This window comes from Poromitra crassiceps (genome assembly GCF_964638095.1).
Source record: "Poromitra crassiceps genome assembly, chromosome: 3".
Classification (NCBI taxonomy): domain Eukaryota; kingdom Metazoa; phylum Chordata; class Actinopteri; order Beryciformes; family Melamphaidae; genus Poromitra; species Poromitra crassiceps.
The window spans coordinates 54,186,959-54,214,253 of record NC_139625.1 but is presented as its reverse complement, the minus strand read 5'-3'; the positions used below and the strand labels follow the sequence as shown (position 1 = coordinate 54,214,253).

General features: G+C 45.1%; 1 protein-coding gene across 1 annotated transcript in view; it reads right to left on the bottom strand.

Moving 5' to 3' along the window:
* The window catches only part of LOC310773156 (TRAF2 and NCK-interacting protein kinase-like), a 175,727-nt gene that overhangs the window by 20,837 nt on the left and 127,595 nt on the right, over positions 1–27,295 (bottom strand). The window contains exons 11-29 of the mRNA XM_083633066.1: positions 27,233–27,294; positions 25,362–25,478; positions 21,373–21,459; positions 19,975–20,175; positions 18,993–19,568; positions 12,916–13,080; positions 12,543–12,803; positions 12,111–12,217; positions 11,749–11,864; positions 8,268–8,365; positions 7,966–7,989; positions 6,366–6,434; positions 4,627–4,715; positions 4,115–4,217; positions 3,657–3,797; positions 2,038–2,137; positions 1,573–1,743; positions 1,236–1,379; positions 845–979 (exon numbers count right to left, since the gene is read on the bottom strand). Coding sequence (XP_083489192.1) covers positions 845–979; positions 1,236–1,379; positions 1,573–1,743; positions 2,038–2,137; positions 3,657–3,797; positions 4,115–4,217; positions 4,627–4,715; positions 6,366–6,434; positions 7,966–7,989; positions 8,268–8,365; positions 11,749–11,864; positions 12,111–12,217; positions 12,543–12,803; positions 12,916–13,080; positions 18,993–19,568; positions 19,975–20,175; positions 21,373–21,459; positions 25,362–25,478; positions 27,233–27,294 — 2,766 coding nt within the window. The remainder of the gene's footprint in view (positions 1–844; positions 980–1,235; positions 1,380–1,572; positions 1,744–2,037; positions 2,138–3,656; positions 3,798–4,114; positions 4,218–4,626; positions 4,716–6,365; positions 6,435–7,965; positions 7,990–8,267; positions 8,366–11,748; positions 11,865–12,110; positions 12,218–12,542; positions 12,804–12,915; positions 13,081–18,992; positions 19,569–19,974; positions 20,176–21,372; positions 21,460–25,361; positions 25,479–27,232; position 27,295) is intronic.

Below are 27,295 nucleotides of genomic sequence, written 5' to 3'. Positions count from 1 at the left end.
CTACCTACAATACAGACAGTCTGTTGTCTCTCTACCTACAATACAGACAGTCTGTTGTCTCTCTACCTACAATACAAACAGTCTGTTGTCTCTCTACCTACAATACAAACAGTCTGTTGTCTCTCTACCTACAATACAGACAGTCTGTTGTCTCTCTACCTACAATACAGACAGTCTGTTGTCTCTCTACCTACAATACAAACAGTCTGTTGTCTCTCTACCTACAATACAGACAGTCTGTTGTCTCTCTACCTACAATACAAACAGTCTGTTGTCTCTCTACCTACAATACAAACAGTCTGTTGTCTCTCTACCTACAATACAAACAGTCTGTTGTCTCTCTACCTACAATACAGACAGTCTGTTGTCTCTCTACCTACAATACAAACAGTCTGTTGTCTCTCTACCTACAATACAGACAGTCTGTTGTCTCTCTACCTACAATACAAACAGTCTGTTGTCTCTCTACCTACAATACAAACAGTCTGTTGTCTCTCTACCTACAATACAAACAGTCTGTTGTCTCTCTACCTACAATACAAACAGTCATGGAATTCTGGACAAAATCATATCTAATAAATCTTCTCAGACTTGGGCCCGAGCGACAAGATCTCATCAAATGGGTCCATTGCACTAATGTGGACTAAATTAGGGGACTTTGATATGAAAAACATTGATACTGTTAAAATGATATGTGAAATTGAGACATAAATATCTGTCTGATATCAATTCAAAAAATATATACAGATTCATATATGAGACATATACAGAAACACACAAACACGAACACACACACACACACACACACACACACACACACACACACACACACACACAACCTTACCAACTTTATAGTGCACGCAGCCCTCCAGCTCGCCCACCGTGATCCAGCCCTGCTTCTTCTCTACTTCCGGGTCATTGTGTAATATCCTGTTTCTGAGCCAGGACAGGTAGTACACACGCAACTTGTTCTTTTTCCCTGAGAGGGGAGAGACATTCATATGCACCCATGGGTGATAATCATCAGATTGTAAAAACAAGCATGATGAAATTCAGGGGTAAATGCATTGATACCACCTCTAGATGCGGTCACGGAAGCAGCAATCTCATTTTAATGTGATACGAGACGCAAGTTAAAGCTCCATTCTGTAGTTTTTCTATCTTCTATTTTGAGAGAAGTAGCTGTACATGCGTGTGTGTGCGTGCGCGCGCGTGTCTGTGTGTGTTAAACATACCAGATATTGTGACCAGTACATTGAGCCCCTCCAGGACGTCCATTTGAAGGAAACGTCGTCTTGTGATCAGGTTATAGACTTTTCCCTGTCCGCTTCGGTCAAGCAGCATCAGGCCATTCTCTGTCCCCACCAGCAGGTTCACGCCTACACACACGCACACGCGCGCGCGCGCACGCACACGCACACACACACACACACACACACACACACACACACACAAACAAGACAAAATGCCAAAATATATAGGTTACAAAAGAGCTAGTGTGATTTTTGTTGTACAGAGCAGAGATACTATCAAATGAAAGAGTTGCAGTTCAAAGAGTGTCCATCAGGTTACCCCACAGTGCGGCACACAGGATCTCAGAGTTGAAGCGTTTCTTGTATTTGCGGATCTCCGGCGTGTCGCTATGTGGTCTGATGTTGGTCGGGTTGACATTGACCACAGAAATCTTTCTGGCTTCGTTTAGTCGGGCCTGTTCCTGCCTCAGCAGCTCATTGGCAAACATGGCTAGGGTCACACCATGAGAAAGATACCTTCGATTAGATTTATTTTGACAACTTTAAAAACATTAAGATATCATAATAACATCAGATTTATTTCCAATGTGTTCCTCCTGGTGTACAGGTAGCAAAGTTAGCTTTATCGCTAACAAAGTCCTATGTAATTGATACAAATGACTAACCACTGTGACAAACACAGGAAGCAGGACGCCATTCATAAAATGCTCATGGGTTTACAATAAAGAGGGAATGTTTTGAATCTGTAAATCAAAGCTTTGCTGTGATTAGCTAACACTCTCACCTGCCGCTGAGTTCTCATCATCATTTTCACCGGGGGAGGTTTGATAGACACGCGGATCGACGAATGGGGTGAAGGAAGCTTTGGACCCACCCACACCAAACTATAAGAAAACAGTGAGTGATTGATTGGCAGACATGACCCAGGATGGCCTGAATTTATACCATTGGCATGTAAGAATGTCCTATTTTCTTTCTTTAGAAAATTATTTGACATCATGTAGTAGGCTATAATTGTTTGACATCATACATGTGTGCGTGTGTGTGCGTGTGTGTGTGTTCGCACGTGTGTGTGTGTGTGTGTGTGTCTGTGTGTGTATGTATACTTTTTACAACCCAGTTTAGGTGAAACCACGTCCACGCCCGCATGACGCGACCGGAAGAAGCGCTGCGGCCCTCTGCTAGCTTAGCAAGCTAGCAAAACCCTCACCTAAAAAGTTTATTTATTAACCGAATCTTTGCCCTAACCGCAAGATTAAACCTTCAGAAAACTTCACACTAATTTTTTTCTTCTACTGCAGACTGCCTGCAAACCAACTGCGGTCAGCCAGCCTCCTATACACGGTCAAACTAGTCGCCGCGTTATTTTGCTGTGCATTGATACAGTCGATTGTGGCAAAATGCAGCATCATGTTATGGTCATTGACTTGTTATTTTTCTCAGATCATCACCGTTTAAAAATTGCAATTGCATTGCTTTGATAGTAAGTTAAAATTGCTGCGTGGGTGACATTGCAGCCCCCAATAGACTACTAGTAGAGATGATTACTTTTAAAAGCCAAGAAAAAACAATGTTAATTTCTGTTTTATTACTTAAATAATGTCATCTTCTATGTCATAAAGTGATATATACCTGCGTAATTAATGTGTCACATTATGCATAAAGTGTATATATCCGCTCTGCTACATAACGGGCAATCCTCATTCATCTTTCCCAAGCATTTTCCAAGCTTGCTGGTGTGAGTACCAGATCTGCTCATCCTACCGGATGTGCTTGGCTCGGGGTCCATGACTACAGATGAAGTTAAACTCTCACAACATTTATTTCATGTTTATGAGAAATGGTCCTGTAACACTTGAATCATGATCATTGAATGTTTGTATGAATCGAATATCATGCTACTAACCAACCCTGGTATTAGTTCTGTCAGATATCAATCACATATGTGGAAGTTTTGGTATAAGTGCCTTTTATAGATATACTGTGTATTTGTGTGTTCTCTGAATTGTTGTCTGTTGTTATATCTGGACCCTGTGTCTGCAAATAAAGTTGATGATGATTCATATTTTTAACGTATTAATGTTCCCAAATGTCTGATAACATCAGTAGCTTAGCTTGTTAACTAATCTAAAACTGTCGGACATTTTGCCCACGTTAATTCCACGTGCCCGACGTACAGCCAATCACAATGTGTGCCCGAGCCGATCTGGTAGGCGAGCAGATCTTACACCCAAGCGAGCGGAAGTGATGTGGCATGGCGTATGGGGGCGTGGTTTCACCTAAACTGGGCTGTAAAAAGCATACATGTGTATACATATGCGTGTGTGTGTGTGTGTGTGTGTGTGTGTGTGTGTGTGTGTGTATGTGTGTGTGTGTGTTTCTGTGTGTGTGTGTGTGTCTGACCTCGGCCATGTCACTCAGCTCCTGCAGAGCGGAGGTGGGCGTGGCTGAGGGAGAGTTGCTCTGCTGCACAAGGTCGGGCAGGTTACCATGGTTCCCGAACCCGTTACTCTCTGTATGACCACCTCTCCTCCTCTCCTCCGCCTGGGAGAGAGAGAGAGAGAGAGTGAGAGAGAGAGGGTGGGGGAGGGAGGGAGAGAGACAGACAGAGAGAAAGAGAGAGGATCAGAAGACAGTTGAGAAAGGGAGGGATGAAAAGATGGCAGAATGGAGAGAGAGAAAGAAAGAAAGCAGATATTAGAGGTTTTCTCTCTGCTTTCTCCATTGTCTTTCTAAATCCATGCAAATTCGGCTGTGTGTGCACGTGCGTATATGCCTGTGTGTGTGTGTGTGTGTGTGTGTGTGTGGGGGCGCGTGCGTGCATATGCCTGTGTGTGTGTGTTTATAAGTGTGTTCCTCACCTCTCTCATCACTAGAGTGCTGTCCTTGGAATTGTTATAGGCATCTCCCAGAGAGTCTTCTGTCAGCCCTCCATATGACTCACCACTGCTCTGCACCGCTGGCCTGCAACACACACACACACACACACACACACACACACACACACACACACACACACACACACACACACGGGGCAATAATTTATAAAACAATTCTACCAAAACTAAAGTGACAAGTCACTGGCACGGCAAATATTCTCAAGACGTGCAAAGCTCAACATAGATTAACTCTGGCAGCCTCAACTTTAAGAGAGAGAGAGAGAGAAGAGAGAGACAGAGAGAGAGAGAAAGCAAGAGAGACCGAGAGAGAGAAAGAGAGAGAGACAGAGAGAGAAAGAGAGAGACAGAGAGAAAGCAAGAGAGACCGAGAGAAAGAGAGGAGAGAGAGAAAGAGAGAGAGAGAGAGAGAGAGAGAAAGAGAGAGACAGAGAGAAAGAGAGAAGAGAGAGAGAGAGAGAGAGAGAGCAACTTACATGACAGCAACAGTGCCATCCTGCCCCACTGTCTCGCCATCCTCGTCGCTGCTCTCTGACTCCTCGCTGGAGGAGGAGTAGTCTGTCACCTTGATCAGAACAGCACAAAGTCAGAGCAGACATGAGATCAGTGTGAATCAGCACAGTGCATAGAGCTCATACTGTATCTTCTGAACATGAGCATCTGAGCATTTTTCAGGCAGACAGATCAGGAGAAAATCTACTCTGTTCGAAACCTGTCTCTGTCTCGTGAGATTTGGCAACAGGAGCTCACGTTAGCAGTGAGCGATTAGCTAAAGCTAAATGTGAAGTTTGCAGATGTAGTAGGCCTAGCTAAATCTGTGGTTGGGGAAAAAAATCTGTGAACATCTTAGTTACAGTACAACTCAATTGAGCTAACAAGGGGCAGTTTTGTGTTTATATGTGTGGTGTATGTTTTGTGTTTATATGTGTGGTGTATGTGTTTTGTGTTTGTGTGTGGTGTATGTGTTTTGTGTTTATATGTGTGGTGTATGTGTTTTGTGTTTATATGTGTGGTGTATGTGTTTTGTGTTTATATGTGTGGTGTATGTGTTTTGTGTTTATATGTGTGGTGTATGTGTTTTGTGTTTATATGTGTGGTGTATGTGTTTTGTGTTTATATGTGTGGTGTATGTTTTGTGTTTATATGTGTGGTGTATGTGTTTTGTGTTTATATGTGTGGCTGTGGTGTATGTGTTTTGTGTTTATATGTGTGGTGTATGTGTTTTGTGTTTATGTGTGGTGTATGTGTTTTGTGTTTATATGTGTGGTGTATGTGTTTTGTGTTTATATGTGTGGTGTATGTGTTTTGTGTTTATATGTGTGGTGTATGTGTTTTGTGTTTATATGTGTTGTGTATGTGTTTTGTGTTTATATGTGTGGTGTATGTGTTTTGTGTTTATATGTGTGGTGTATGTGTTTTGTGTTTATATGTGTTGTGTATGTGTTTTGTGTTTATATGTGTGGTGTATGTGTTTTGTGTTTATATGTGTGGTGTATGTGTTTTGTGTTTATATGTGTGGTGTATGTGTTTTGTGTTTATATGTGTGGTGTATGTGTTTTGTGTTTATATGTGTGGTGTATGTGTTTTGTGTTTATATGTGTGGTGTATGTGTTTTGTGTTTATATGTGTGGTGTATGTGTTTTGTGTTTATATGTGTGGTGTATGTGTTTTGTGTTTATATGTGTTGTGTATGTGTTTTGTGTTTATATGTGTTGTGTATGTGTTTTGTGTTTATATGTGTGGTGTATGTGTTTTGTGTTTATATGTGTGGTGTATGTGTTTTGTGTTTATATGTGTGGTGTATGTGTTTATATGTGTGGTGTATGTGTTTATATGTGTGGTGTATGTGTTTTGTGTTTATATGTGTGGTGTATGTGTTTTGTGTTTATATGTGTGGTGTATGTGTTTATATGTGTGGTGTATGTGTTTATATGTGTGGTGTATGTGTTTTGTGTTTATATGTGTGGTGTATGTGTTTTGTGTTTATATGTGTGGTGTATGTGGAATTTTGGGAACTCACGATCTCAGCACAACACTTCAAGCAGAGAGGTGACCACACCAATTTAGGAAAGTGGAAGAGTACCATTTCATACTATTGGCGGAGCCTGGAATGAGGTATCTACAGTATATATTCTATCATCTCTGACTATATGGCAATGTATACAATTTTGATTCTTATGCTTGCTATTCATCATCATCATCACCATCAGTGTACCTTGACTGGAGGTCTGCTGCCCTCCTCCACCCTCAACTCTCTCAGTTCCTTAGCCAACGCACTTAGGTCCTAGAGAGAGAGAGAGAGAGAGAGAGAGAGAGAGAGAGAGAGGAAAGATGGAAAGTTTGTTTCATTAGTTTAGTTTTGTATCATCAGTGTCAGAGGCTGGAGAGAAGGGAGAAACCAAGTCACAAACGGAGAGGGGGGAGCAGAGAGGGGCAGAGCATCACGACAGGTGGGACAGCTCACTGATGTATTGTCACGCAAAACATCCAGACCCACATGCCTAAAGTATCTTCAGGACAGGAGTGCTGATCTGAAAGCAGTTTGTCAAGCAGCACCGCTGGTTACAGTAAAGCTCCTATGGTCATGTGACATACAGTAACTGATTAGAGATCAGCACTTCTATTTGCTCAAGAATGGCAATGAACTTTATGAACATGGGTCCTAACAAGAAACTCAGGCTTGATGTTCTCCTGGAGCGCAGCATCATTCTGAACCCCTCTACCAAACACCCCCATGCCAACTGGCCCATGGTCTATACCTCCCACCCTCCCATTCACCCCAGTCGGTGGATCAGACCAAGTCATGCGGACAGGGGGGGGGGACTGTCATACACGGTGGGCTTACCAGCTCCTCCTGACCCAGTAACGGTGACAAAAGAGAAGCAGAAAGAGAGATAGACTATTCAGAGACTGTTCAGGTGCTTAGAAATATCCAACCCAGAAGCACAGCAAAGAGTGTAATAGACAGGCCGGTCCACCAAATGTGTCAGTGTCACATTTTGCCTCAGCTAGGTGTGAAAAGTGCACAACACATGTGTATGAAGGTCCTGCACCAGCAGGGTGCAATAGAGGGACTAGATGCTCTGAAATAAACGTTTCCCTTTCACACTGGAGACCGGCGTTGGAGTCCAGGCATGAGTCACATTCTCATTTTTAATTAATCCTTATCTTACCCTTAACTTTAACCAATTTGTTTTCCTTGCCTAAACATAACTGTAACAAGCGACTTTTGGGATGTAATTACATGTTTTAAAATAGGAGGCAAAGCGTGACAGAGACGCTGAATCGGCAGCTCTATTACACGCTATGGTGTGATACACGGTTGAAATTTCTTAGGTTACACACACACTCACGCACACACCACACATGCACGCATGCTCACTCACACACGCACCCACACACACAAACACTCTCTAATCACACACACAAACACCCCACACACACACACACACACACACACACACACACACACACACACACAAACAAACACTCGCTAATCACACACACACACACACGGACGCGCACACACTGCCAACTCCAAAACAACCTCAGAGAAAGGCTGGTATTTCAAAGTGAACAGGAACAGAATTATTCTCCACGTGAAGCCAACTGACTTCACCATGCCGGGGGGTGACGAGGGGCTCGGAAAGGAAAAGTGAGATGCTAAAAAGGGGGACAGGGGTGTCACTAACCCCTAAAGGGGGACAGGGGTGTCACGGGGGACAGGGGTGTCACGGGGGACAGGGGTGTCACTAACCTCTAAAGGGGGACAGGGGTGTCACTAACCTCTAAAGGGGGACAGGGGTGTCACTAACCTCGTCTATGGCTTTCTTATAGCTCTGAGGAATGGAAGGAGGAAGAGGAGAGAGAGAGACAGAAAGAGAGTGAGAGAACTAGATGAGTGGCAGAAAAAAGGAGAGAAGGACTAATAGTGTAGAAGATTCCCAAAGAGGAGGAAAATGAGCACTAGCCATGATTGAAAGTTTGTGTGTGTGTGTGCGTGTGTGTGCGTGTGTGAGAGAGAGAGAGAGAGAGAGAGAGAGAGAGAGAGAGAGAGAGAGAGAGAGAGAGAGTGCGTGCGTGCGTGTATACGTGTGTATACGTGTGTACGACTCACTGCAGGTCTGCTAGGTCTGGCTGACTCCCGACCCTCTTCCTGTTTGGGCTTTGTCTCCTGATTGGCTCCTGGAGGTGATCCTTCCTGCATGGTTTCACCTATCAGGAGGAAATTATACATTAACAATGTGGTCAGACATCAGCAGTGTTGTGCAAGTTCACACTTCACAAGAGCTAGCTCAAAGTTCAGCTCACACAGATTAAAATGAACTAGTTCACGTTCATAGTTCACAATTTTGAACTATGAACTAAGTTCACAGTCCCAACAAATTAGCAGTTCACTTCATTTCTTTCTTTTTTTCATCATTAGTCCATGAGCGTCAAGTCAGCCAGAATGTAAAAGTAGGTCTTCCGCTTTAGGGCTTTCAAAATAAAACTATCATTGTAATATTCATTTTGAGTTGTGATTTACAGCCACAGTTTCACTCCATATGTAATCTCAACATCAGTATTTTAATACAAGATTTGCTGTTTCGTTCATTGTAATACCTTTTTTCTCCAAAGGTGAGAATTTGTTAAACCTTTATTCTGAAAATAAATTGCAGCATTTCTCCGTTGCTAGTCTTTAGAGTAAACTGTTGCTCTCTTGATGCAGCTCAAAAACAGGCTCACCGCTGTGTGTCAGTCAGCTTGTGTGTCTGAGCCCCCCACCCCCATAGGCAGAGCAGAGGAGGCATTCAAGAGAGAGAAGCAGCCAGAGACAGCACGATGAAATGACAGCAAACCCTGTTCTTTTCTTATGTAAATGACCACACACATGTACACAATGGGCAATTATCGAGTTAAGAGAGCGAGAACAATAAGAGTGCCGTTCACTCCTGCAGGTGTTAACGATGCTCACGTTCATGGATTTGCAAAAGGCTCAGTTCACCTGTTCACCAAAATATGAGCTTGTTCAATGAACGGTGCTCTTTTAGCGTTCATGCACAACACTGGAACACCAGCAAGCAGTGTAATGAGAAAACTACTACTCTATGTATACCTTTCCAACATGCATCAAGTGAATCATCAAATGATACTACTACTCCATAGGCCGCGGAACCGCCCGGGCCACACGGGCCATGGCCCGGGTACATTTCATTTTTACAATGAGTTCCCAAAAAAAAAAAAAAAAAAAAAAAAAAAAATGTTTTACAATTAAACCTCATTTACTTATTACACTCGACTGGTTGTATTTCAGATGTGATGTGAATCTAAAGTGAACTAAACAAGTCAGATCCACTATAAATGTTTTTCAATAGATGCTGTGATGTAGCCACAAGAAAGGTGCAATATTAATGTTTTTCAGGAGATGGCGATGTGATGTAGCTTATCAAGAAAGATGCATTATAAATGGTGTTTCAGGAGATGTGTGATGTTGCTAGCTATAGGTTCTAAACAAGAAATATGGTTCAAATGTTTACAGTAGTTTTCCTTTCTTGCTGCACTACAATGTTACAAATGCTGTGAGACGTAGCTAAACACAAAATATGCAATATTAATAGTTTTTCATGAGATACTCAGTATTTAATACTAATACTAATACTAATAATAGAAAAGGAGAAGATACTGAATAATGACATCACAACAGTATAATCCTAATGTTAATTTAAAATTAAATATTCTTCTAAATATGGATAAAAGTCCAAAAAACATAACATTTTCTTCCACTCCTTACAGCACCCCCTACTTAATAATAGTTCCAGCGCGGCTGTGAAAATGTGGTGGCACATTGTGTCAAGTTGGCTCGGGGAACGGTCCGGCCCCCGGTCCCTTAGGTTTTTGACAATGTGGCCCCCTGAACAATTTAGTTGAATAGCCCTGCTGTAATTTATAGATTCATTATGCTATAACTTATTTGTACTGATACGTATGCTTATATTAACCCAGTGGCACTCATATTCTGGTTTATTTCAAGAAAAACATTTTGGCACAAAAAAACATTTTGGCCAGTGGCCCCCCCCGACACGCCCCCCCCAAGTTCAGATGCGTTCCGCTGCCTATGTACTACTCTATGTATACCTTTCCAACATGCATCAAGTGAATCATCAAATGAAGTGTGATTAACAACAAGCAGCAGAATAGATACATCTGGAAAGCAGATCTCGCAGAAACAAATCAAATCATGGCCCAGCAAACATTGACACTGAAAAGGTTTGACGGCATGTTGGAAAACCTGGGTGAAGATCACACAAGAATAAGGGGACACCTGTAGTCCACAGCTGCTACCTGCATCGTTTTGTGAAACTGGGACCTAACTATCTTTCTGATTTCAATCGTTTTTTTTTTTTTACAGTTTCCAAAGCAGTTTGAAATGCTAATTTGTATTTTGCCATCATATCATATTGTGGAAGTTTTATGCTTGTTTGGGATGAAGTTGAGCCTGACCTCCTGCACATTGCCATCCATCAAATAGCTGCTGGGCTATTTTGTGTTTTTGTTAACTTGTCCTGACGACACAGATAGCATATCTGTGTCGTCTTTACGTGGCTATCTCCACTGTCAACAGACTGCAAAATGATGAGAACTAACTAATCTAACACACTTAAAGGGAAATCTATCCTATCATAGCCCACCTCCACCTCCCTCCCTATGCCCCTATGTGTTTGTCAGGGGGAGATCCATGCATCTCTTAGATATCCCCCTGGCCTGTTTGATGCATCCCTCTACGCCTCACATCCTCTCCAGAGGAGGAGAGTAGCAGGGCACATCAGACAGGTTGATCAGAGCAGAACTGCGACTGACGCTGTCCGCCTGATAGCCTCTGGAACTCGCTGAAGCCGTGCGAGCGTGTGTGCGTGTATGTCTGCATGTACTGTATGTCTGCATGTACTGTATGTCTGCATGTACTGTATGTGTGCGTGCGTTTGCATGTATACCAGAGCATGGATGCGTTCGTTAATTGCCTGCATGCACGTGTATGTGTGTTTGCCCGTTTATGTGTTCGCATCAAGCGGCAACCTCAGTCTTGGAAAATGCAGTTCCTCTAATGGCCACTTGAGGTCGGCTGCAGAACAAAACATGTTTACAGCCTGGTAGAAAGAAAAAAAGTATTTAATTTCTCTGTTCAACTGAGTGAATTTTTATATAACTCCCCCATTTATGCAGTCCCATTGTATAGAGGTCTATGGGAAAATTGCCCTACTCCCTTGATTTATCACTTCAGTAAACACTGAGGTAATAAACACTTTCCTAATTAGTTTATGGTCTCAATCGCTAGTTTAAAGTCTTCTTCAATGCAGTATGGTGTTCATTTAGCTTATTATGGTCCCATTTAGAGTCAAATAGACAATAAAGCAGACTATGCTTTAGGGCATGATTGACAGGTCGCCTTTCCAGTGATGGCAGCTCTGTCTAATGGCAACAGTCAAAATGCCAAGAGTCCACAATCTTTATACAGGCTATGATTAGCATTTGAGTATGTGTGCACATAAGTGTGTTTTGTGTGTGTGTGTGTGTGTGTGTGTGTGTGTGTGTGTGTGTGTGTGTGTGTGTGTTTGTACCTCCCCTCTCTGCCGAGCCTCCCTGAGATGAAGGGGAGGAGGACGAGGAGGAGTTGGAGGAGGTTCTCTGCAGCACGGCGTCCAGCGATAGCTCCGAGCGCCGCAGGTCCGGGTTACTGAAACAGCAGCAAAATATCTCCAGTTATTTGCCAGTCAAGGTAATGATGCTGCATATGGAGTTTAATTGGCACAGCTGTATCCATCACTGAAGACTTTTGGGGGCTTTCTGCACTGCTGCTATATACTTGTAGCCTCGGGACCAGTACAGCAAAGGACGATCCAGACGTTAAAGGTGACTTCAGAAGTTTAGTTTAGACTTGAGGAGTCTTAAGAGTGGCCCAGTTTGGTACGATGTGCTTTACCTGGCCCGTATGAGCTGAGATCCAGTACGCGGGCCCAGGCCCACTCCTCCGTTAGGAGAGTTCTTCCTCACCAGGGCTGGGGAGATGGAGGTGGTCCTCTGGGGGACCTGCCCGGACACACGCAGACGCACGCGCACACACGTGCACACACACACACACACGTGCACACACACACACACACACACACACACACACACACACAGATCACTACAACTGGTACAGTATATAGGCACACTTACATGCATGAATTATTGTGGTCCTTAATCGACAATGCTTACAGCTACGCTTAACGGTTGAGGGAAATGTAAAAACAAAAAGTTAGCCTAAAAAGATGGGTCAATCAGTTAAAATGTTCTAACATGTAGTTCAGTTCACATTGTTTCCCTCTTCCTTTTCTAGGCCTTTCTACCTCTCTCATGTTATTCTCCTGACCTTGGGTGGGATGTCCTCTTCTCGGAGCCAGGCAGTCCTGTCCCTATCTCTGTCCTTGTCCCGTTCCCGTTCGTCCCGGCTGATGACGCGTGGCGGGGGCGCGGGGGTGTCGGAGGTGGGGTCAGAGTTCTGCCGGGGCATCTCTGGCCTGGGAGAGCCCACGCTGACACCCTCGCCCAGCGCCGAGCCTGTCGTCTGGTCCTGGAGTGACTGGGAGCCTGACATGGAGCTGTGGGTCTTCACTGGAACCAGGTGGGCCATCTGGGGGGGGGGGGGAGATGGAATAATGATAGTCGCGGGTAGTTGTTTGGGAACACTGGTCAGTGGCAAATACACCAAACTCTCTCTCTCTCTCACACACACCCACACACACCTGTGCTTCGATGGGGCGGTGGATGGGTGGGGTGCGGGCGGGCTGCATGCCCCCGCTGCTGAAGGACTCGGAGCGGGGAGGGAGGGAGGGGTCGGAGATGCGGTTGGACACTTTGTGCTGCAGCGCCGGGGAGCTCTGTCTGTTCAGCTTAGAGCGCTCCTCCACCTGGGATAGGTCACACACCGCTGTCACTCACAGCCCGGCACACAGCACAACCAATCACCACACTGTACCCGCTCTGGGCGACACACCCCTTTGCACCCTGACGAGCCACTAGACGGCCTCAACATCGCTCAGCTCAGTGGGACAACAATGTGGTATGTGGCTGAATTTGAATGAGAAACACTTTGTATAGGTACAGTGTACACTACCAGTCAAGTTTGGACACAGCACATTTTTCTTTATTTTTTACTATTTGTCACATTTTAGAATAATAGTAAAGAGATCAAAAGCATGAAATGACACAAATTAAATAATGTGGTGGCAAACAAAAAGTGTTAAAACAAATCTAAACTAGCTCATAGTTTTGATTCTTTAAAGCAGCTGCCCTTTGATGGAAAGACAAAGGCTTTAGAAAGAAATTCATACATACAGTAGGCATTAAACCCTTTGGATCAAAATGGCTTAAACATAGAACATCCATTCAGGTCTCAGGTGTGGCCAAACTGACTGATGATGTATGTTTAAATCATCTACACAGTAACGTTATATAATCATGTACACAGTGATGTTATATGTTTAAATCATCTACACAGTAACGTTATATAATCATGTACACAGTGATGTTATATGTTTAAATCATCTACACAGTAACGTTATATAATCATGTACACAGTGATGTTATATGTTTAAATCATCTACACAGTAACGTTATATAATCATGTACACAGTGATGTTATATGTTTAAATCATCTACACAGTAACGTTATATATGCGTTGATGATTCTATAAAGAATTGGCAACAAAATAAATGTAAGTTCCCAACTTCATAGCTTACCATGAAGCAGTAATCTAGGCTGGTGTTATACCATAGTGACCCTGCTTTTTCTGGTGTCTGCCTTGTTAAACCTTTTATTGAGTGATTAAGTGATAACATTTTTTTTTTTTTTTGTGAGCGGTTTTTTCCCCTTCTTCCTTGTACATACATTGGTGTTGAATCAAATCCAGCCTTCCAAAGAAACCCAACAACCCAATACCTACACTGACAACAAGACAGTTGGTTGGTTTCCGTCTGATGACCGGTGGTTACACCCAACAGACAAACATATGCTGGGGGTGAAAATGCAACCCATGCCTCCATACAAACATCTCTCCTCAGATTCTCATCTGTATCCCCTATGTACTTGTGCGGATTTGTGTGTGTGTGTGTGTGTGTGTGTGTGTGTGTGTGTGTGTGTGTACGTCCCACATACAGCTGAGGAGTGAGAGAGTCTGATAGCTGTGGGGAAAGGTCAAGAACAATCCCTAATCTTCTTTAGCAGACACCACCAAGAGCCCATTGCCAATGTAATCAGATTATCAGATTATTGGCTGTGCAGTGGAAGAAAGCTTGGAGTACTGCTCTCAGCTGCCCAAATCACACTTTCCCCTGTAAACAATCGACTCTACGTTCAGCGGTCAGTGTGTTGAGTCACAACTCAGCGGTGTGTTGAGTCACGGTTCAGCGGTGTGTTCAGTCACGGTTCAGCGGTGTGTTCAGTCACGGTTCAGCGGTGTGTTCAGTCACGGCTCAGCGGTGTGTTCAGTCACGGTTCAGCGGTGTGTTCAGTCACGGTTCAGCGGTGTGTTGAGTCACAACTCAGCGGTGTGTTCAGTCACAACTCAGCGGTGTGTTGAGTCACAACTCAGCGGTGTGTTGAGTCACAACTCAGCGGTGTGTTCAGTCACAACTCAGCGGTGTGTTGAGTCACAACTCAGCGGTGTGTTCAGTCACAACTCAGCGGTGTGTTGAGTCACAACTCAGCGGTGTGTTGAGTCACAACTCAGCGGTGTGTTCAGTCACGGTTCAGCGGTGTGTTCAGTCACGGTTCAGCGGTGTGTTCAGTCACGGCTCAGTGGGACACATCGCTCTATAGCAGTGGTTCTCAAAGTGGGGTCCTTAATGGGGTTCCCCGGCAAAAAGGGGAATACTTTATTTTCACTATAATTACATCCATAAGTAACACAATGACCGAATGTATGACTATTTTGATCATGTGTTTCATACACTGTCTGGAATAAAACATCTAAAAGTATGGCGTTCTGTCGTCTAATTTGTGTCAGTTTAGGGGTCCTCGACACATGAGATGTTTTGACAACCACTGGTCAATAGGTAAACGTGTGTGCAATGTTGTCCATGTTGGAGGCTCTCTGTAATTCCACATGGTTTTGTAATCTAGCAGGATTATGACCTGGGTCAGAACAACTGTGCACTAATGTGTCACTCCTAAAAGCTTTGTTAGTTGCCTGCAAGGGAGTCAAGAGCCATTGGGCAGCTACTGATGACATCATCAAACATGGACAGTAATGAAACACAAAACAGCAGCAGCAACAACAAAAACATTGATGGTGAGCTGACTCAGAAAACTAAATGCTAATATGTCTTTCCTAAAAGCTTTGTTAGTCGCTTGTCCGGGATGCAAGTGCCACAAGGCAACTACTAATGATGTCATCAAATGTGATGAAATACAAAACACCAATGGAAAAAACAAAGAAACAAGAAAACTTCTATGGTGATTTAGGAAGCAGTAAGAGGTACTGCTGCCATTGCATTTTGATCTGCGGAGTCGGTATGCAATCACAGGTTAGCATTAATATTGACATCATCCTACACGTGAGAGAGAGGGGAGAGAGAGATCCTGTAAAAGATGCTAAGATAGAGAGAGATCACTATTAGAGAGAAGATCCTTTCACAGAGGAAAAAGCTTTTGGGTATCTTTGTGTGTGTGTGTGTGTGTGTGTGTGTGTGTGTGTGTGTGTGTGTGTGTATGTATGTATATATATATATATATTTATATATATATATATATATATATATATCGTAAATTCCGGACTATAAGCCGCACCGGTGTATAAGCCGCACCTGCAAAGTTGACTATTTTTTTCTTATATAAGCCGCACCGGACTATAAGCCGCGGGTGTTTTAATGTTTTTTTTTTTTTGTGTTTTAATGTTTAATTACCATATGTAAGGGTTCATGCACAGAGGGGATTGTCAGGAAAGAGATGGCTGTTTGAGGAAGCTCCCATTTATTAACATTTCAACAAAACAACATAACACAACACCACCTGTGTTGTTTTTTACAGTGCACACAGTGTCATACAGTGTCATACAGTGTGGTGAAAAGAGGGCAAGAGAGGAAATTAAAACTTATTATAGTTATATAGGATTTATAGTTAGAAAGAGTGCTAAAAAAGAGAGATTTTGTTTTTTTTTGTTTGTTTTTTTTGAAAAAATCCATAGATAAGCCGCACCGTTATATAAGCCGCAGGGGCCAAAAAAGGCCAAAAAACGGGAAAAAAGGTGCGGCTTATAGTCCGGAATTTACGGTACTTACTATATATATATATGCGTGGGCTCGCATACAGCTCGGCTGCTGCGTGGCCTCACCTGCTCTATTGGCTCAGCTTCGCATCACTGATGACATCACAATTGCTCGAGTGACCATCACTGATCACATCGTGGAGTGCTCGAGTGAAACTCGGCTGCTGCGTGGCCTCGCCTGCTCTACTGGCATGCGCAGCGCACAATTCACTGATGATGTCATAGACATTGTGACATCATCAGTGGGATATATTTCGGTATTGGTATCAGTATTTCTCTGTATTTTTACCTTTTATAATCTGTGTGTGTGTGTGTGTGTGTGTGTGTGTGTGTGTGTGTGTGTGTGTGTGTGTGTGTGTGTGTGTGTGTGTGTGTGTGTGTGTGTGTTTTACTCTAGTCTACAACCCAAAAGATCTTTCCTCAGTGCCAGGACATTCTCAGAGGTGAAACAGAGTTGGAGGAGGTTAATTGCGGTCACTGCTGCATCTACAGAGAAAGGACCCAGAAAAAGGTTGGGGAGAGAAAGCAGGGGGTGAGCTGGATGGACAGACGGCATCGTCAGAGGACCCAGACTTATAAACAGGTCCTGGAAGGATCCCACCACCGCTTGGCCAGAACCCATCACCGAGCTGGGAGATGATTGGCCGGTTGACTGACCGTACAAGGAAGTTGGGTTTGGTGGGCTTCCTCGATGACATCGTCACAATTAAGGTCGGGAGAGGGCTGGCTGTGGTGGATTGTGGGATTGCTGCGGGCATTGGGCGAGGGTGAGAAGGGGATGGGTAGGGGATGAACTTCAGCTCCTCTCCTTTGGGTCTCAGTCGCAGAATAGAATATGTATCAAACAATACAAAGAGATGATTAACCTGAGTACCTGAGTACAGTACTGTATGTGTGTGTCTATGTGGACTTTTATCTGGACAAGGGCCTCGTATCTCTGTCCCAACAGATGTGACATAGATCTGGTACATCGGCATCAGAAGTAGGAGGGCCAAGGGGCCAAGCCACTTACACTTACGTTAAATTGGACGCAAGAGAACACTGCAGACTCTGAGACACCTGAGAGTTTCAGTAACATGTCTAAAGCTGAGATACTGAGATGAGTCGTCACCAAGAGACTGACAACAGCCGCCCGGGAGATCTTAGCGGTTGCAGAAAGAACAGTGTGTGGTTGTGAGGAGGAGGCTTCAGGCTTCCAGCAGGACAGGCAGAGGAGACAGCTTCCAGTCAAACTGGAGAGAGAAGCTTGGCCACAGACTGACTTCTTCATGTAGTAGTAATTAAACAGGGGGAGCCAATATGTTGCCCGCAAATGCCTGGCCACCCACAGGGAGCAATGAGTTCTAAAAATAGCATGAGTCACTGGTAGAGCTCAGTCTAAAAATAGCCTAAATCATCTTTTCCTCCCCTTCTTTCTCAATAACATGCATGAAGGTAGAACATAACTTTAACATTGCATATAACATTTTAAAAACATACATTGATTATAATTTATAACGCCGTTTTGCGTCAAAGTTTAGTTTGATGTTACATTGTTGCAGCTAAGATGCCTTTGCAGTTCATTTTCATTACTTTTTGCTGGGCTGTGTGTTTTATATATGGTATTTACTCTGATGTTTTCCAGGTTGTAGGATGCATATAGCAATTGGCAATGTGCGATGATGGTTAACGGGACATTGGACATTTGGCATTGTGTAATAGGGGCACGTAGTTTTTTGGCATTTGGCATTGTGTTTTTCTTAGTAGACAATCCTATTTTTCTATTTTGCATGGTAACACGTGTGTGTGTGTGTGTGTGTGTGTGTGTGTGTGTGTGTGTGTGTGTGTGTGTTGTGTTAGAGAGAGGGGGAAAGGGAGAGAACTGATTGATGTTGTAGGTCAGTGTGTGACAACGTCAAAATGGGCATCAAGCGGACAAGAGGAATGGCAGGAGAAGATGAGCAGGGTGTGGGAAGGTAGAGAGGAGGTGGGGTCAGCGTTGAGGGTGAGGTTTTCGGGTGAGAAGGGAGGGGAGCATCTACTGGGGGAATATGACGAGTGGATGTCGGGGAGCACTGGTTTGGGGTGAGGTGTGAGGAGAAAGGCCCACAGCCAGTGAGTAGTATGTTTTTGAGCACCGGGTCCCAAGTGTTCTGTGGAGCGACTACACCTTAAACTGCTCACAGCAAGATTCTGAACATGTCTGAAGCGGTAAGGTCCGCCAAAGAGGAGCCCGCGCTTCTCATATCCCTTCCTGGCTGATCGGGACCAGGGACTTGGAGGAAGTGATTGCTATCAGCAGGGACTAGAAGGTGATTGTGACTGTTGGAAGCGGGGGAGTGGGACCTCCTGTCTTTAGGTAGGATGGTGCAGAGTAAGCTTTCAGGGGCAGAGCAAGAGAAGGGGTCAAAGGGGACAGATGATGTGACCGCCCAGTCAGAGGGCATCATAAAACTCTCGTGACTGACGGCTGGCCTCATCCCGTTCCACCAACTGGCCTCCTCTGGATCTGAATCTACATCTACATCTATTCTACAGACTGGGGAGTGGGACGGTCTGCGAGGACGGCCACTAACCGGTTTAGCAGCGGGGTTGGATCCAGGCTGAGGTTTCTGGACCTGTCCTGGGGACTGAGGATGAGGTTGTTGGATCTTAGGCTGCAGGGCCTGAGACATTGGCCCCTGGAAGGCTGCCTGACCTGGGGCTGAGAGGGGTCTCTCTCTAGGCCTCTCTCTCTGATTACTAGGTGGCAGCGGGTACGGGTTGGGTACATGATCAGATTGGTTGATTGGAACCTGACTGGAACCCTCTTTAGGACCCTTTCTTAAGCCATTACCAGGCCCCTGACTGGGAGCCTGGTTGGGGCCCGGGCTGCGACCCCTCTGACTGAGTTTCTGAGCCCTTAACTCTCGGACGTGCTGACTGATCTCCTGCTTCAGCCCTGGATCCAGGGGATCCCTGGCGTCTAGTGAAATTTGGATATGGGGGAGGTGGGTGGAGAGGAGCTGGGCAGCGTGGGAGGGGCTTCGTCTAGGGACGTGGGCTCTGAGCTGGCCCTGGGAGGAGGAGGATGCAGCCGGCTGGTTGAAGGACTGGTGATGACGTAGGAGGGGGCGGGGTGGGTTACCGTGAGCATGCTGCGGATTCAGGACCTGGAAGTCAGAGTCAGAGGAGGGTTAGCAACAAACCACACACGTCAGCGAAGCAGCGTCATTTCGACATCTTCACGGTTTGATTCTCAAGCATCTTCAGTCCCTAAGAAGAACATTCTAGTGAGTGGGACGCCTCCACCATTCTGTTTCCACTTTCTTCACAGGACCCTTGCGTCTATCAACACCTGCTGAATGCCATATAAACAACACACACCAAGGCCACTGGGTGTGTAACTGAGTTCATTTCCATGTCCTTTCAATCATTTCGTCAGCACAGTCCTTTTCATTCCTCCAAAAAGTAATATTATTATGAAACATGTACACATCCACATGCATGCATGTATATAGCGTATATACATATATATATACATATCTGTACATGCATGCCATGCATGTTGTGGGTTACCTCTTTAGCCCAGGCAGGCTTGTCATTAGGGTTGACAGAGTCTTTGTAGTGGTAAAGCGGTTTCTTCTCTGCTTGTCTTCCCTCCTGCTGCTGTTGTTGTTGTTGCTGTTGTAGGGACACCAGGTAGGCTCGCTCCTGCTGGAGCTGCCTCTGTAGCCGCTCCGCCTGCCGCTGCTCCTCTACCTGCTTGCGCTTGTACTCCTGGAGGGCGAGAGAGGGAGGGAGAAAGAGGGGAGAGAGGAAGAGAGTAATAGAAAGATGGAGAGATGTAGAGGGGGATCAACGTGTAAACAGGAGATACTGTAGTTGTAATTATGCAATATTGAACGAGAGCTGAGTCAATAATAGTTGTTATTGTTATCATTTGTTATAACCTGACAGACGGGGTGGGTTTACAGCATCAGAAAATATGAATAGTGTCAGGCAAGGTGTAATTATTTTGCAGACACAAATACTATATTGACTTTCAGGCAATTAAATGTGGCAAACAAGCAAGCCACAGACACACACACACAAGTATTTGTATATACTATGCCTGACCAATGCCTGTTATGTACATACCATATTCCAGTCATGCAACACAGAGCTGATAAATACACATATTGGGATCACATAATGGAACAATACAAATGCTTTTCACAATTAGGATTATAGTCACAATAAGTGTGACGTTGGATGAAGGAGATTGGGCACATTACCATACAAAAGGCTTTGACAAAACTTATGAGACAGGAGAAAGGAAGGAAGGGAGGGAGGGGGGAGGATGGAGGGAGGCAGGAAGGAAGGACCACAGTATGAGTGGAAGGAGATGACACCATTTATGGTCCACAACACATCCTGGGTTTCGGTTTAGAGACACTGCAGCGGTCTGGGCTGTTTACATGGTTTGGATCTCAAAAGGTTTCCTTGCAGCCTCTCTCAATGCCTCCTTGATCTTATTTCTGTTTTAATATGTTTAGAGAGGATGTAAAAAGGGTTGGCAAACACGCCTGTGAGACGCCTTGTGCACTAATTTTCAAGACTGGGGCAGTGAGAGAAATGCTCTATGGAAAAACAACATTGTCCTATTTTCTGCTGTATGCGCTCTAATTATGTGGGCCAACATAATTGGGGATAACAAATGTTTTTTTCCCCCACTCTGAGATCCACCCAACTTAATGGTACATGCAGGAGACAATTTGATCAGATTTAACAGTGGGGATGAGTTTAGATAAGGAAATCATTGTTTTCCCTTTCAGTTCTTTCTGAAAATCTGTGGCAACAGTCTGTGTATCAGACTGTGAATGCATCGCCTCCCAGGTGCATGCAATGAGGATGGGAATGGGGGAAGGGGTACACAGCACAGGTGGAGTGCAGTGGGAGTAGCACTGGGCGGGGTAGAGCGCCCCCAGTGGTTACCAGTAATAATGCCTGTTCCTGTAGTAGCTGCTGCTGGAGAATCTCTAACTGTCTCTGCTCCTCTTCCAACTGTCTACGGATATACTCCTGAACAACACGCAGGCACAGGGGGAAAGAGGTAGAATGAGAAGAAGTCAGAAAACATGAGCGATAGAGAGTATATTCCTGAACAACCAAAGACAGATGGAGAGAAAGGCAAAGAAAAAGCGAAAGAGAGAGGCTGTTCTCCTGGGATAACTGTGACTGAGGAGTCAGAAACCAGATGATGGGGGAAGATTCGGGAACTACTGTTATGCGTTAGAGGGAGAAATTGAGAAACAGACAGAGAATAGAGGACAGAGGATATCTCTCTACTCATTCCAGGAATCTCTGTCTGTGATCTCTACTAATTCCAGGAATGTCTGTCTGTGAGTGTGTATGTCCTTGGCATACAGTATCTCGAGAACCGTATGGCTCGTCCGATCGACTTCACACTTGGCGGGGGGTATTGCTGGGGACCCAAGGACGTGCAGCAGGACCTTTGCTTTCGTCATGACACTATACAAGAAGTAACACAAATTGAATGGAATAACAATTGCCAGGATTTTGCGCCACTCCATCCGTGGCTGTACCCCATAGCCACAACCCAGGTATGGCTGCCCCCGCGGTTGCCAATCGACGGACATGGTCCTGGGCCGGATTTGCCCTTGTTATATCTCCTTCTGCAATTTAATCTGCATATTTATTTATTTTGTATTATTATTTATGTATATTTTAGATTTTAGCAAAACATTTATTAGATTTGATGTACAGAAAATTTTATTTAGAATACAAAAGTGAAAAAAGGAGCTTACTGGTTACTTTTTTACGAGAAATTTAATCCAGAAGTGTTGGTACACAGGTAACCTCAGGTTTACATACAATGTACAACTTCATACAAAATAAGAGACACGGGCAGGAAAACGCAACGCGTTTCAACCTCACTGGGTCTTCATCAGGCTATGCCCTAGCCTGACAGGGGACACAGCATTCTCATGGACAAATTACATACAATGCATTGAAGACATCTGTAACTACCTAAATAATCTGACCATTCAAGGATCAACAGTTATGTTATAGAAAATGTGCATGTATAATCATCTAACCTATGCTCTAGGTTGAAACGGAGCCTACTCTTCACATCTGCAGCTGCAGCTACATAGTGCTGTGCAAGCAAGACCAAAGCTGTAGCATTTGCACTTTCCACGGCATTCAAATCTGCATCGACACTTGGTCAGTTGTTGGCAACTCTCTTCAATAGAGGGGCGATCAGTCCACAGGATCTGCCACATATCACCTTTCTTCATCCACCCCCAGTCGGAAGGGCTTTGTGCTTCTGTAATGATTAAGCCCATAGCATCCAGCCTGGTAGGCAGCACGCTTTACATGCAGGAGCAGAGCAGCTTGAGTAGGGGAAATGGCTTTGTATGGCCTCTGCTTCCGTGCAAACATGTCCAGCCTTGCATCATTAACAGCATCAGCTGTATTGGACCAAGACCCGGCGGCATGGGCGGGCATCGGTGGTCCGAGCCTGCCCAATGAGTCAGCTGTCTGAGTTTGCTGAAAAACATTGGAAGCCTTGTTATAAACGTCCCAAGTTTGTCATACAGTCTTCGGGTAAATAAAGCCACAAATGTCATAAACCAACAGTCCTTCAAGTCAGTTTTGGTAGAGCACGAATTCCTTCATCACTTGTGTTAATGGTAGAGAGTCGACTTGGTTCACGCGATGTCTGCCCAGTGCTTGGCGGATCCGAATCCGACACATGTGGGCGAGACTGCGAGGACATCTCTTGGCCTCCAGGAAGACCCTGAGTGCCTCGGGATCTGCCCTCACCTTCAGCTGTGCCTGCTTCCTCACCAGCGCCGTCTCAGCGCCGTGGTCCAGGAGCAGCTGGACGAAGGCCGCATCGCACCCCCACCACAGCACCACCCCCAGCAGCCAAGAAGCCACATCACGGGTCAGAACGCCAGCGGCCTGGACCAGCAGGCAGAAGCAGTCCAGGTCGTGGTGCTCGGCGCTGATGTAGAGAGGAGACCAGTCATCGCTGTCCATGTCAACAGGAACAGCGGCACAGAACCTGATGAGTTCCTGCAGTATGTGCAGCCTTCCTGCCTGGGCAGCACGGAAGACCGGGGAGTATGGGCAGTGTCCGCTTCCGTTGGGGTTGGCCCCGGCTTCCAGGAGGATCCGGACGCAGTCCAGGTGACCATTCAGCACGGCCCAGTAGAGAGGCGTGTAGCCTAGTCCATCAGCTAGGTCTACCTGGGCTCCCTGGGTGATCAGGTAGGCCAGACAGGCAGCAGGGCCGCGGGTTGCTGCGAGGCTCAGAGGGGTGTCCCCAAACCCCCAGGGACACCGCTCATTGATCCGCCTTCTGAAGAGGTCTTCCTGCAGCAGGTTCCTCAGTTTGTCCAGGTCTCCTGCGTCAACGGCATATTGGAGGGGCCAGTCGTCATATCCTGCTTGAGCAGCCATTTCTTCAGGTCTGTCACTGTACCACACCGACTACAGAAGGCTTTATGAAGGGACCGAAGTGTGTGTTGACATTACATCATAAAATTATGACAGCATGACATTATGACATCATACGATTATGACATAACATTATGACATCAGGACATTATGACATCATAACATTATTAACTGATGGCATCACTCACTGTGACATCACAATCGCTCGAGTAACATCACTGATGACATCACAATTGCTGGAGTGACATCACTGATGCCATCGCAATTGCTGTGTAAATGGTAAATGGCCTGCATTTATATAGCGCTTTTATCCAAAGAGCTTTACAGTCACCCATTCTGGACAGGCACGTTTTGAACGGGCACTGCACTAGTATTTCCAAAAAGCAGGCAGGAACAGAGCAAGAAAGGGAGAGGGACAGAGAAAGAAAAGATACTCCTGAATAGCAGTCAGTTCAATGAGGAGGAAGAAACACAGGCGGAGGCAGTGAAGTTGTTTGGATGAGCGGTTCTCGAGAAAGCTGCAAGCAGAAATCGCCTCGTCCGGAAATGCACATATTGAACGGGCATGTGCGGGTTCTGGAGAAAGCTGCAGCATGGGGTACGGGCACACGCACTTCTCCAGAAAGCTGCAAGCAGCAAATGGCTTGTTCCGGACAGGCACGTTTTGAACGGGCACACTCGGTTCTTGAGAAAGATGCACTAGGGGCATTACAATAACACACACATGGAGCCGGAAGAAGAGAAGAAGTCCAATGTGTGCCTGAAATAAGAGGGATCAGTGGAGAGCGTGAGCAATTCAGAGGAAGTGAATGCCTGCCACCACAGAAGGACAAACAAGTGAGAGGAAGAAAGAAGATACTCAGTAGCTGGATTTCCAACTATGATGTATCGAATCAGAGAAGCTAATTTGGAAATGGCTAATTTCAATAACATTTCACAATATCACAAAAAAAGTTAAACCTTTCTCTGATAGATAACGATGTGTGCTTAGTTCAAGCTCACTGCACAAAAACAACAACTCAAAAGTGGCTAAATATTCAGAAAAATATAATTTACCCAATAATAATAAATTCTTGACATAGTAATTTGCATTTTATTTTATTTTATTGTATTTTATTTAAGAAGCCTGAATAAAATTCCTTTACATTTGGCTAGGCTTTGCAGAGAGGGATGTGTCAAAAACTGAAATTCTGAAAACACACTAGGGAGGGAGAGAAAGAGAGAGAGATAGAGAGACAGAGAGAGAGAGACAGAGATAGAGAGAGAGAGAGAGAGAGAGAGGGGGGGGGGGGGGGTCTTTGTTAGAAAAAGACATACAAGTATTTCACAGGAAACAACTAAGATAGTATAACACTTGCACTTTGCAAATGTTCTGTTTGTGTCCAGTGAATATAGAGCAGTGTGTGTGTGTGTGTGTGTGTGTGTGTGTGTGTGTGTGTGTGTGTGTGTGTGTGTGTGGTGTGGAGTGGAGTGCGAGTACAGAGCAGTGTGTGGACCTGTTCTCTCTCTGCGTGCCTCCTCTCCTCCTCTCTGCGGAGCTGCTCCATCTCCTCATAGCGCCTCCTCTGCTCCCTCTCCTGCTGCTTCCTCAGCTCGCGCTCGCGCTGCTGGTGCTGTCAGGACCACAAGAGGGCACAAGTGGGCACCAGCCCAACACAACTGCATCAGAATTGCTGCTCATCCCGCCAGTTTACACCGCAAAGTACTTCACACAACACATTCACAAATTGCAGTACAGATACAGATACAGTACAGATTATCGCACAAATTCTTAAACGTTGCTTTCTGTGTATGTTAGCTCATTTGATTGTCATAAGATAATTAATACATGAGGCTGCATGCATAAATGAATACACACACGTTTCTATTACTATAATCGTGAGGACCTTCATTGATGACATTAATTTCCCTAACCTTAACTTTTGACTACTTAGCTCGCCTTAACCCTTTCCCCTTAACTAACCTAACCCTAATTCTAACCTAAATCAATGCCTTAAAATAAGTGAGGACCAGTAAGAGAATGTTCCTCTTTGTTCTGTCCTTGTGGTGACCTTCAGTAGTATAGAAATAACATTACCATAAACACGATTTGTGTTTTTGTGAATATGTGTATTTTGTGCATTGGATTTTATATTTACACTTTTCACACTCACACCCTAACTAATGCTCTCCCTCTCTCTCACTCTCCTATATTTATGCCTTTCATTATTTCTCCCTCTAGATATCTCACTTATTCACACTCATTGTCACTCTATCCCCTTCCCTTATAGTCTCTTAAAACAGACTGTCTCATCTACATCCGGCGAATGCAGCTATACAGTCTGTACGTTACACCCCCAGAACATGCACAAGGAAGTTGGGAAAAAAACCTTCAGACAGGAAAGAAGTTCGACAGAATCCGACCAATCACGACACGTGGGTCCACGAAAAATGCGGCATATTGGATTCTGATTGGACTAATGAGCGGAAGACCCGCCTTTCTACTTCCCATTCCGGTTGGTGCATGATTCTCCCCTACGAAGTACAGACGGTATGGCATTTGAAAATTGCGGAAGCCAACTCGTCTGTTCTAAGAGACTACTTCCCTTATGATCTCTTTCACTCCACCCCCCCCCCCACACACACACCCCTCCCTCATCCACACACCCACTCTCTCTCTCATCCACACTCACAGACACACGCACACACACACACACACACACACACACACACACACACACACACTCTCTCTCACTCACAGACACACACTCTCTCTCTCTCGCTCTCTCACCCACACTCAGACACACACACACTATCTCAACCACACTCACAGACAGACAGACACACACACACACACACACACACACACACACACACTCTCGCTCTCTCACCCACACACACACACACACACTCTCGCTCTCTCACCCACACTCAGACACACACACACACACACACACACACACACACACTCGCTCTCTCATCCACACACTTTGCCGTGAGTGGAGGGGTCAAGTTAGTTGAGCCAAGTCATGGTGCTTAGCCTTGCGTTGGGAGAGAACTCTGGTGGGAACCCAGAGAGAGAGCAGATTATGGGCTAAGGCTTTCCTGCTGTAAGCCTGCTCTCTGGAACTAAGAGAGGGACACTGGGGAAAGGGTGTGTGTGCCTTTGTGTGTGTGTGTGTGTGTGTGTGTGTGTGTGTGTGTGTGTGTGTGTGTGTGTGTGTGTGTGTGTGTGTGTGTGTGTGTGTGTGTGTGTGTGTGAGTGAGAGTGAATCTACTTTGAAGCCTTAGTGCGTGCTTCACATTTTTGTATCTGATGTTACCTGGATGAGCAGGTCAAAGCCCACCCATCTGGTTCTCCTCACAAGGTCAGTCTGTCCCTGCTTACCTCCTCCAGCCGCCTCCTCTGCTCCTTCTGCTCCTCAATGCGTTTCTGTCTCTCGGCCAGTAG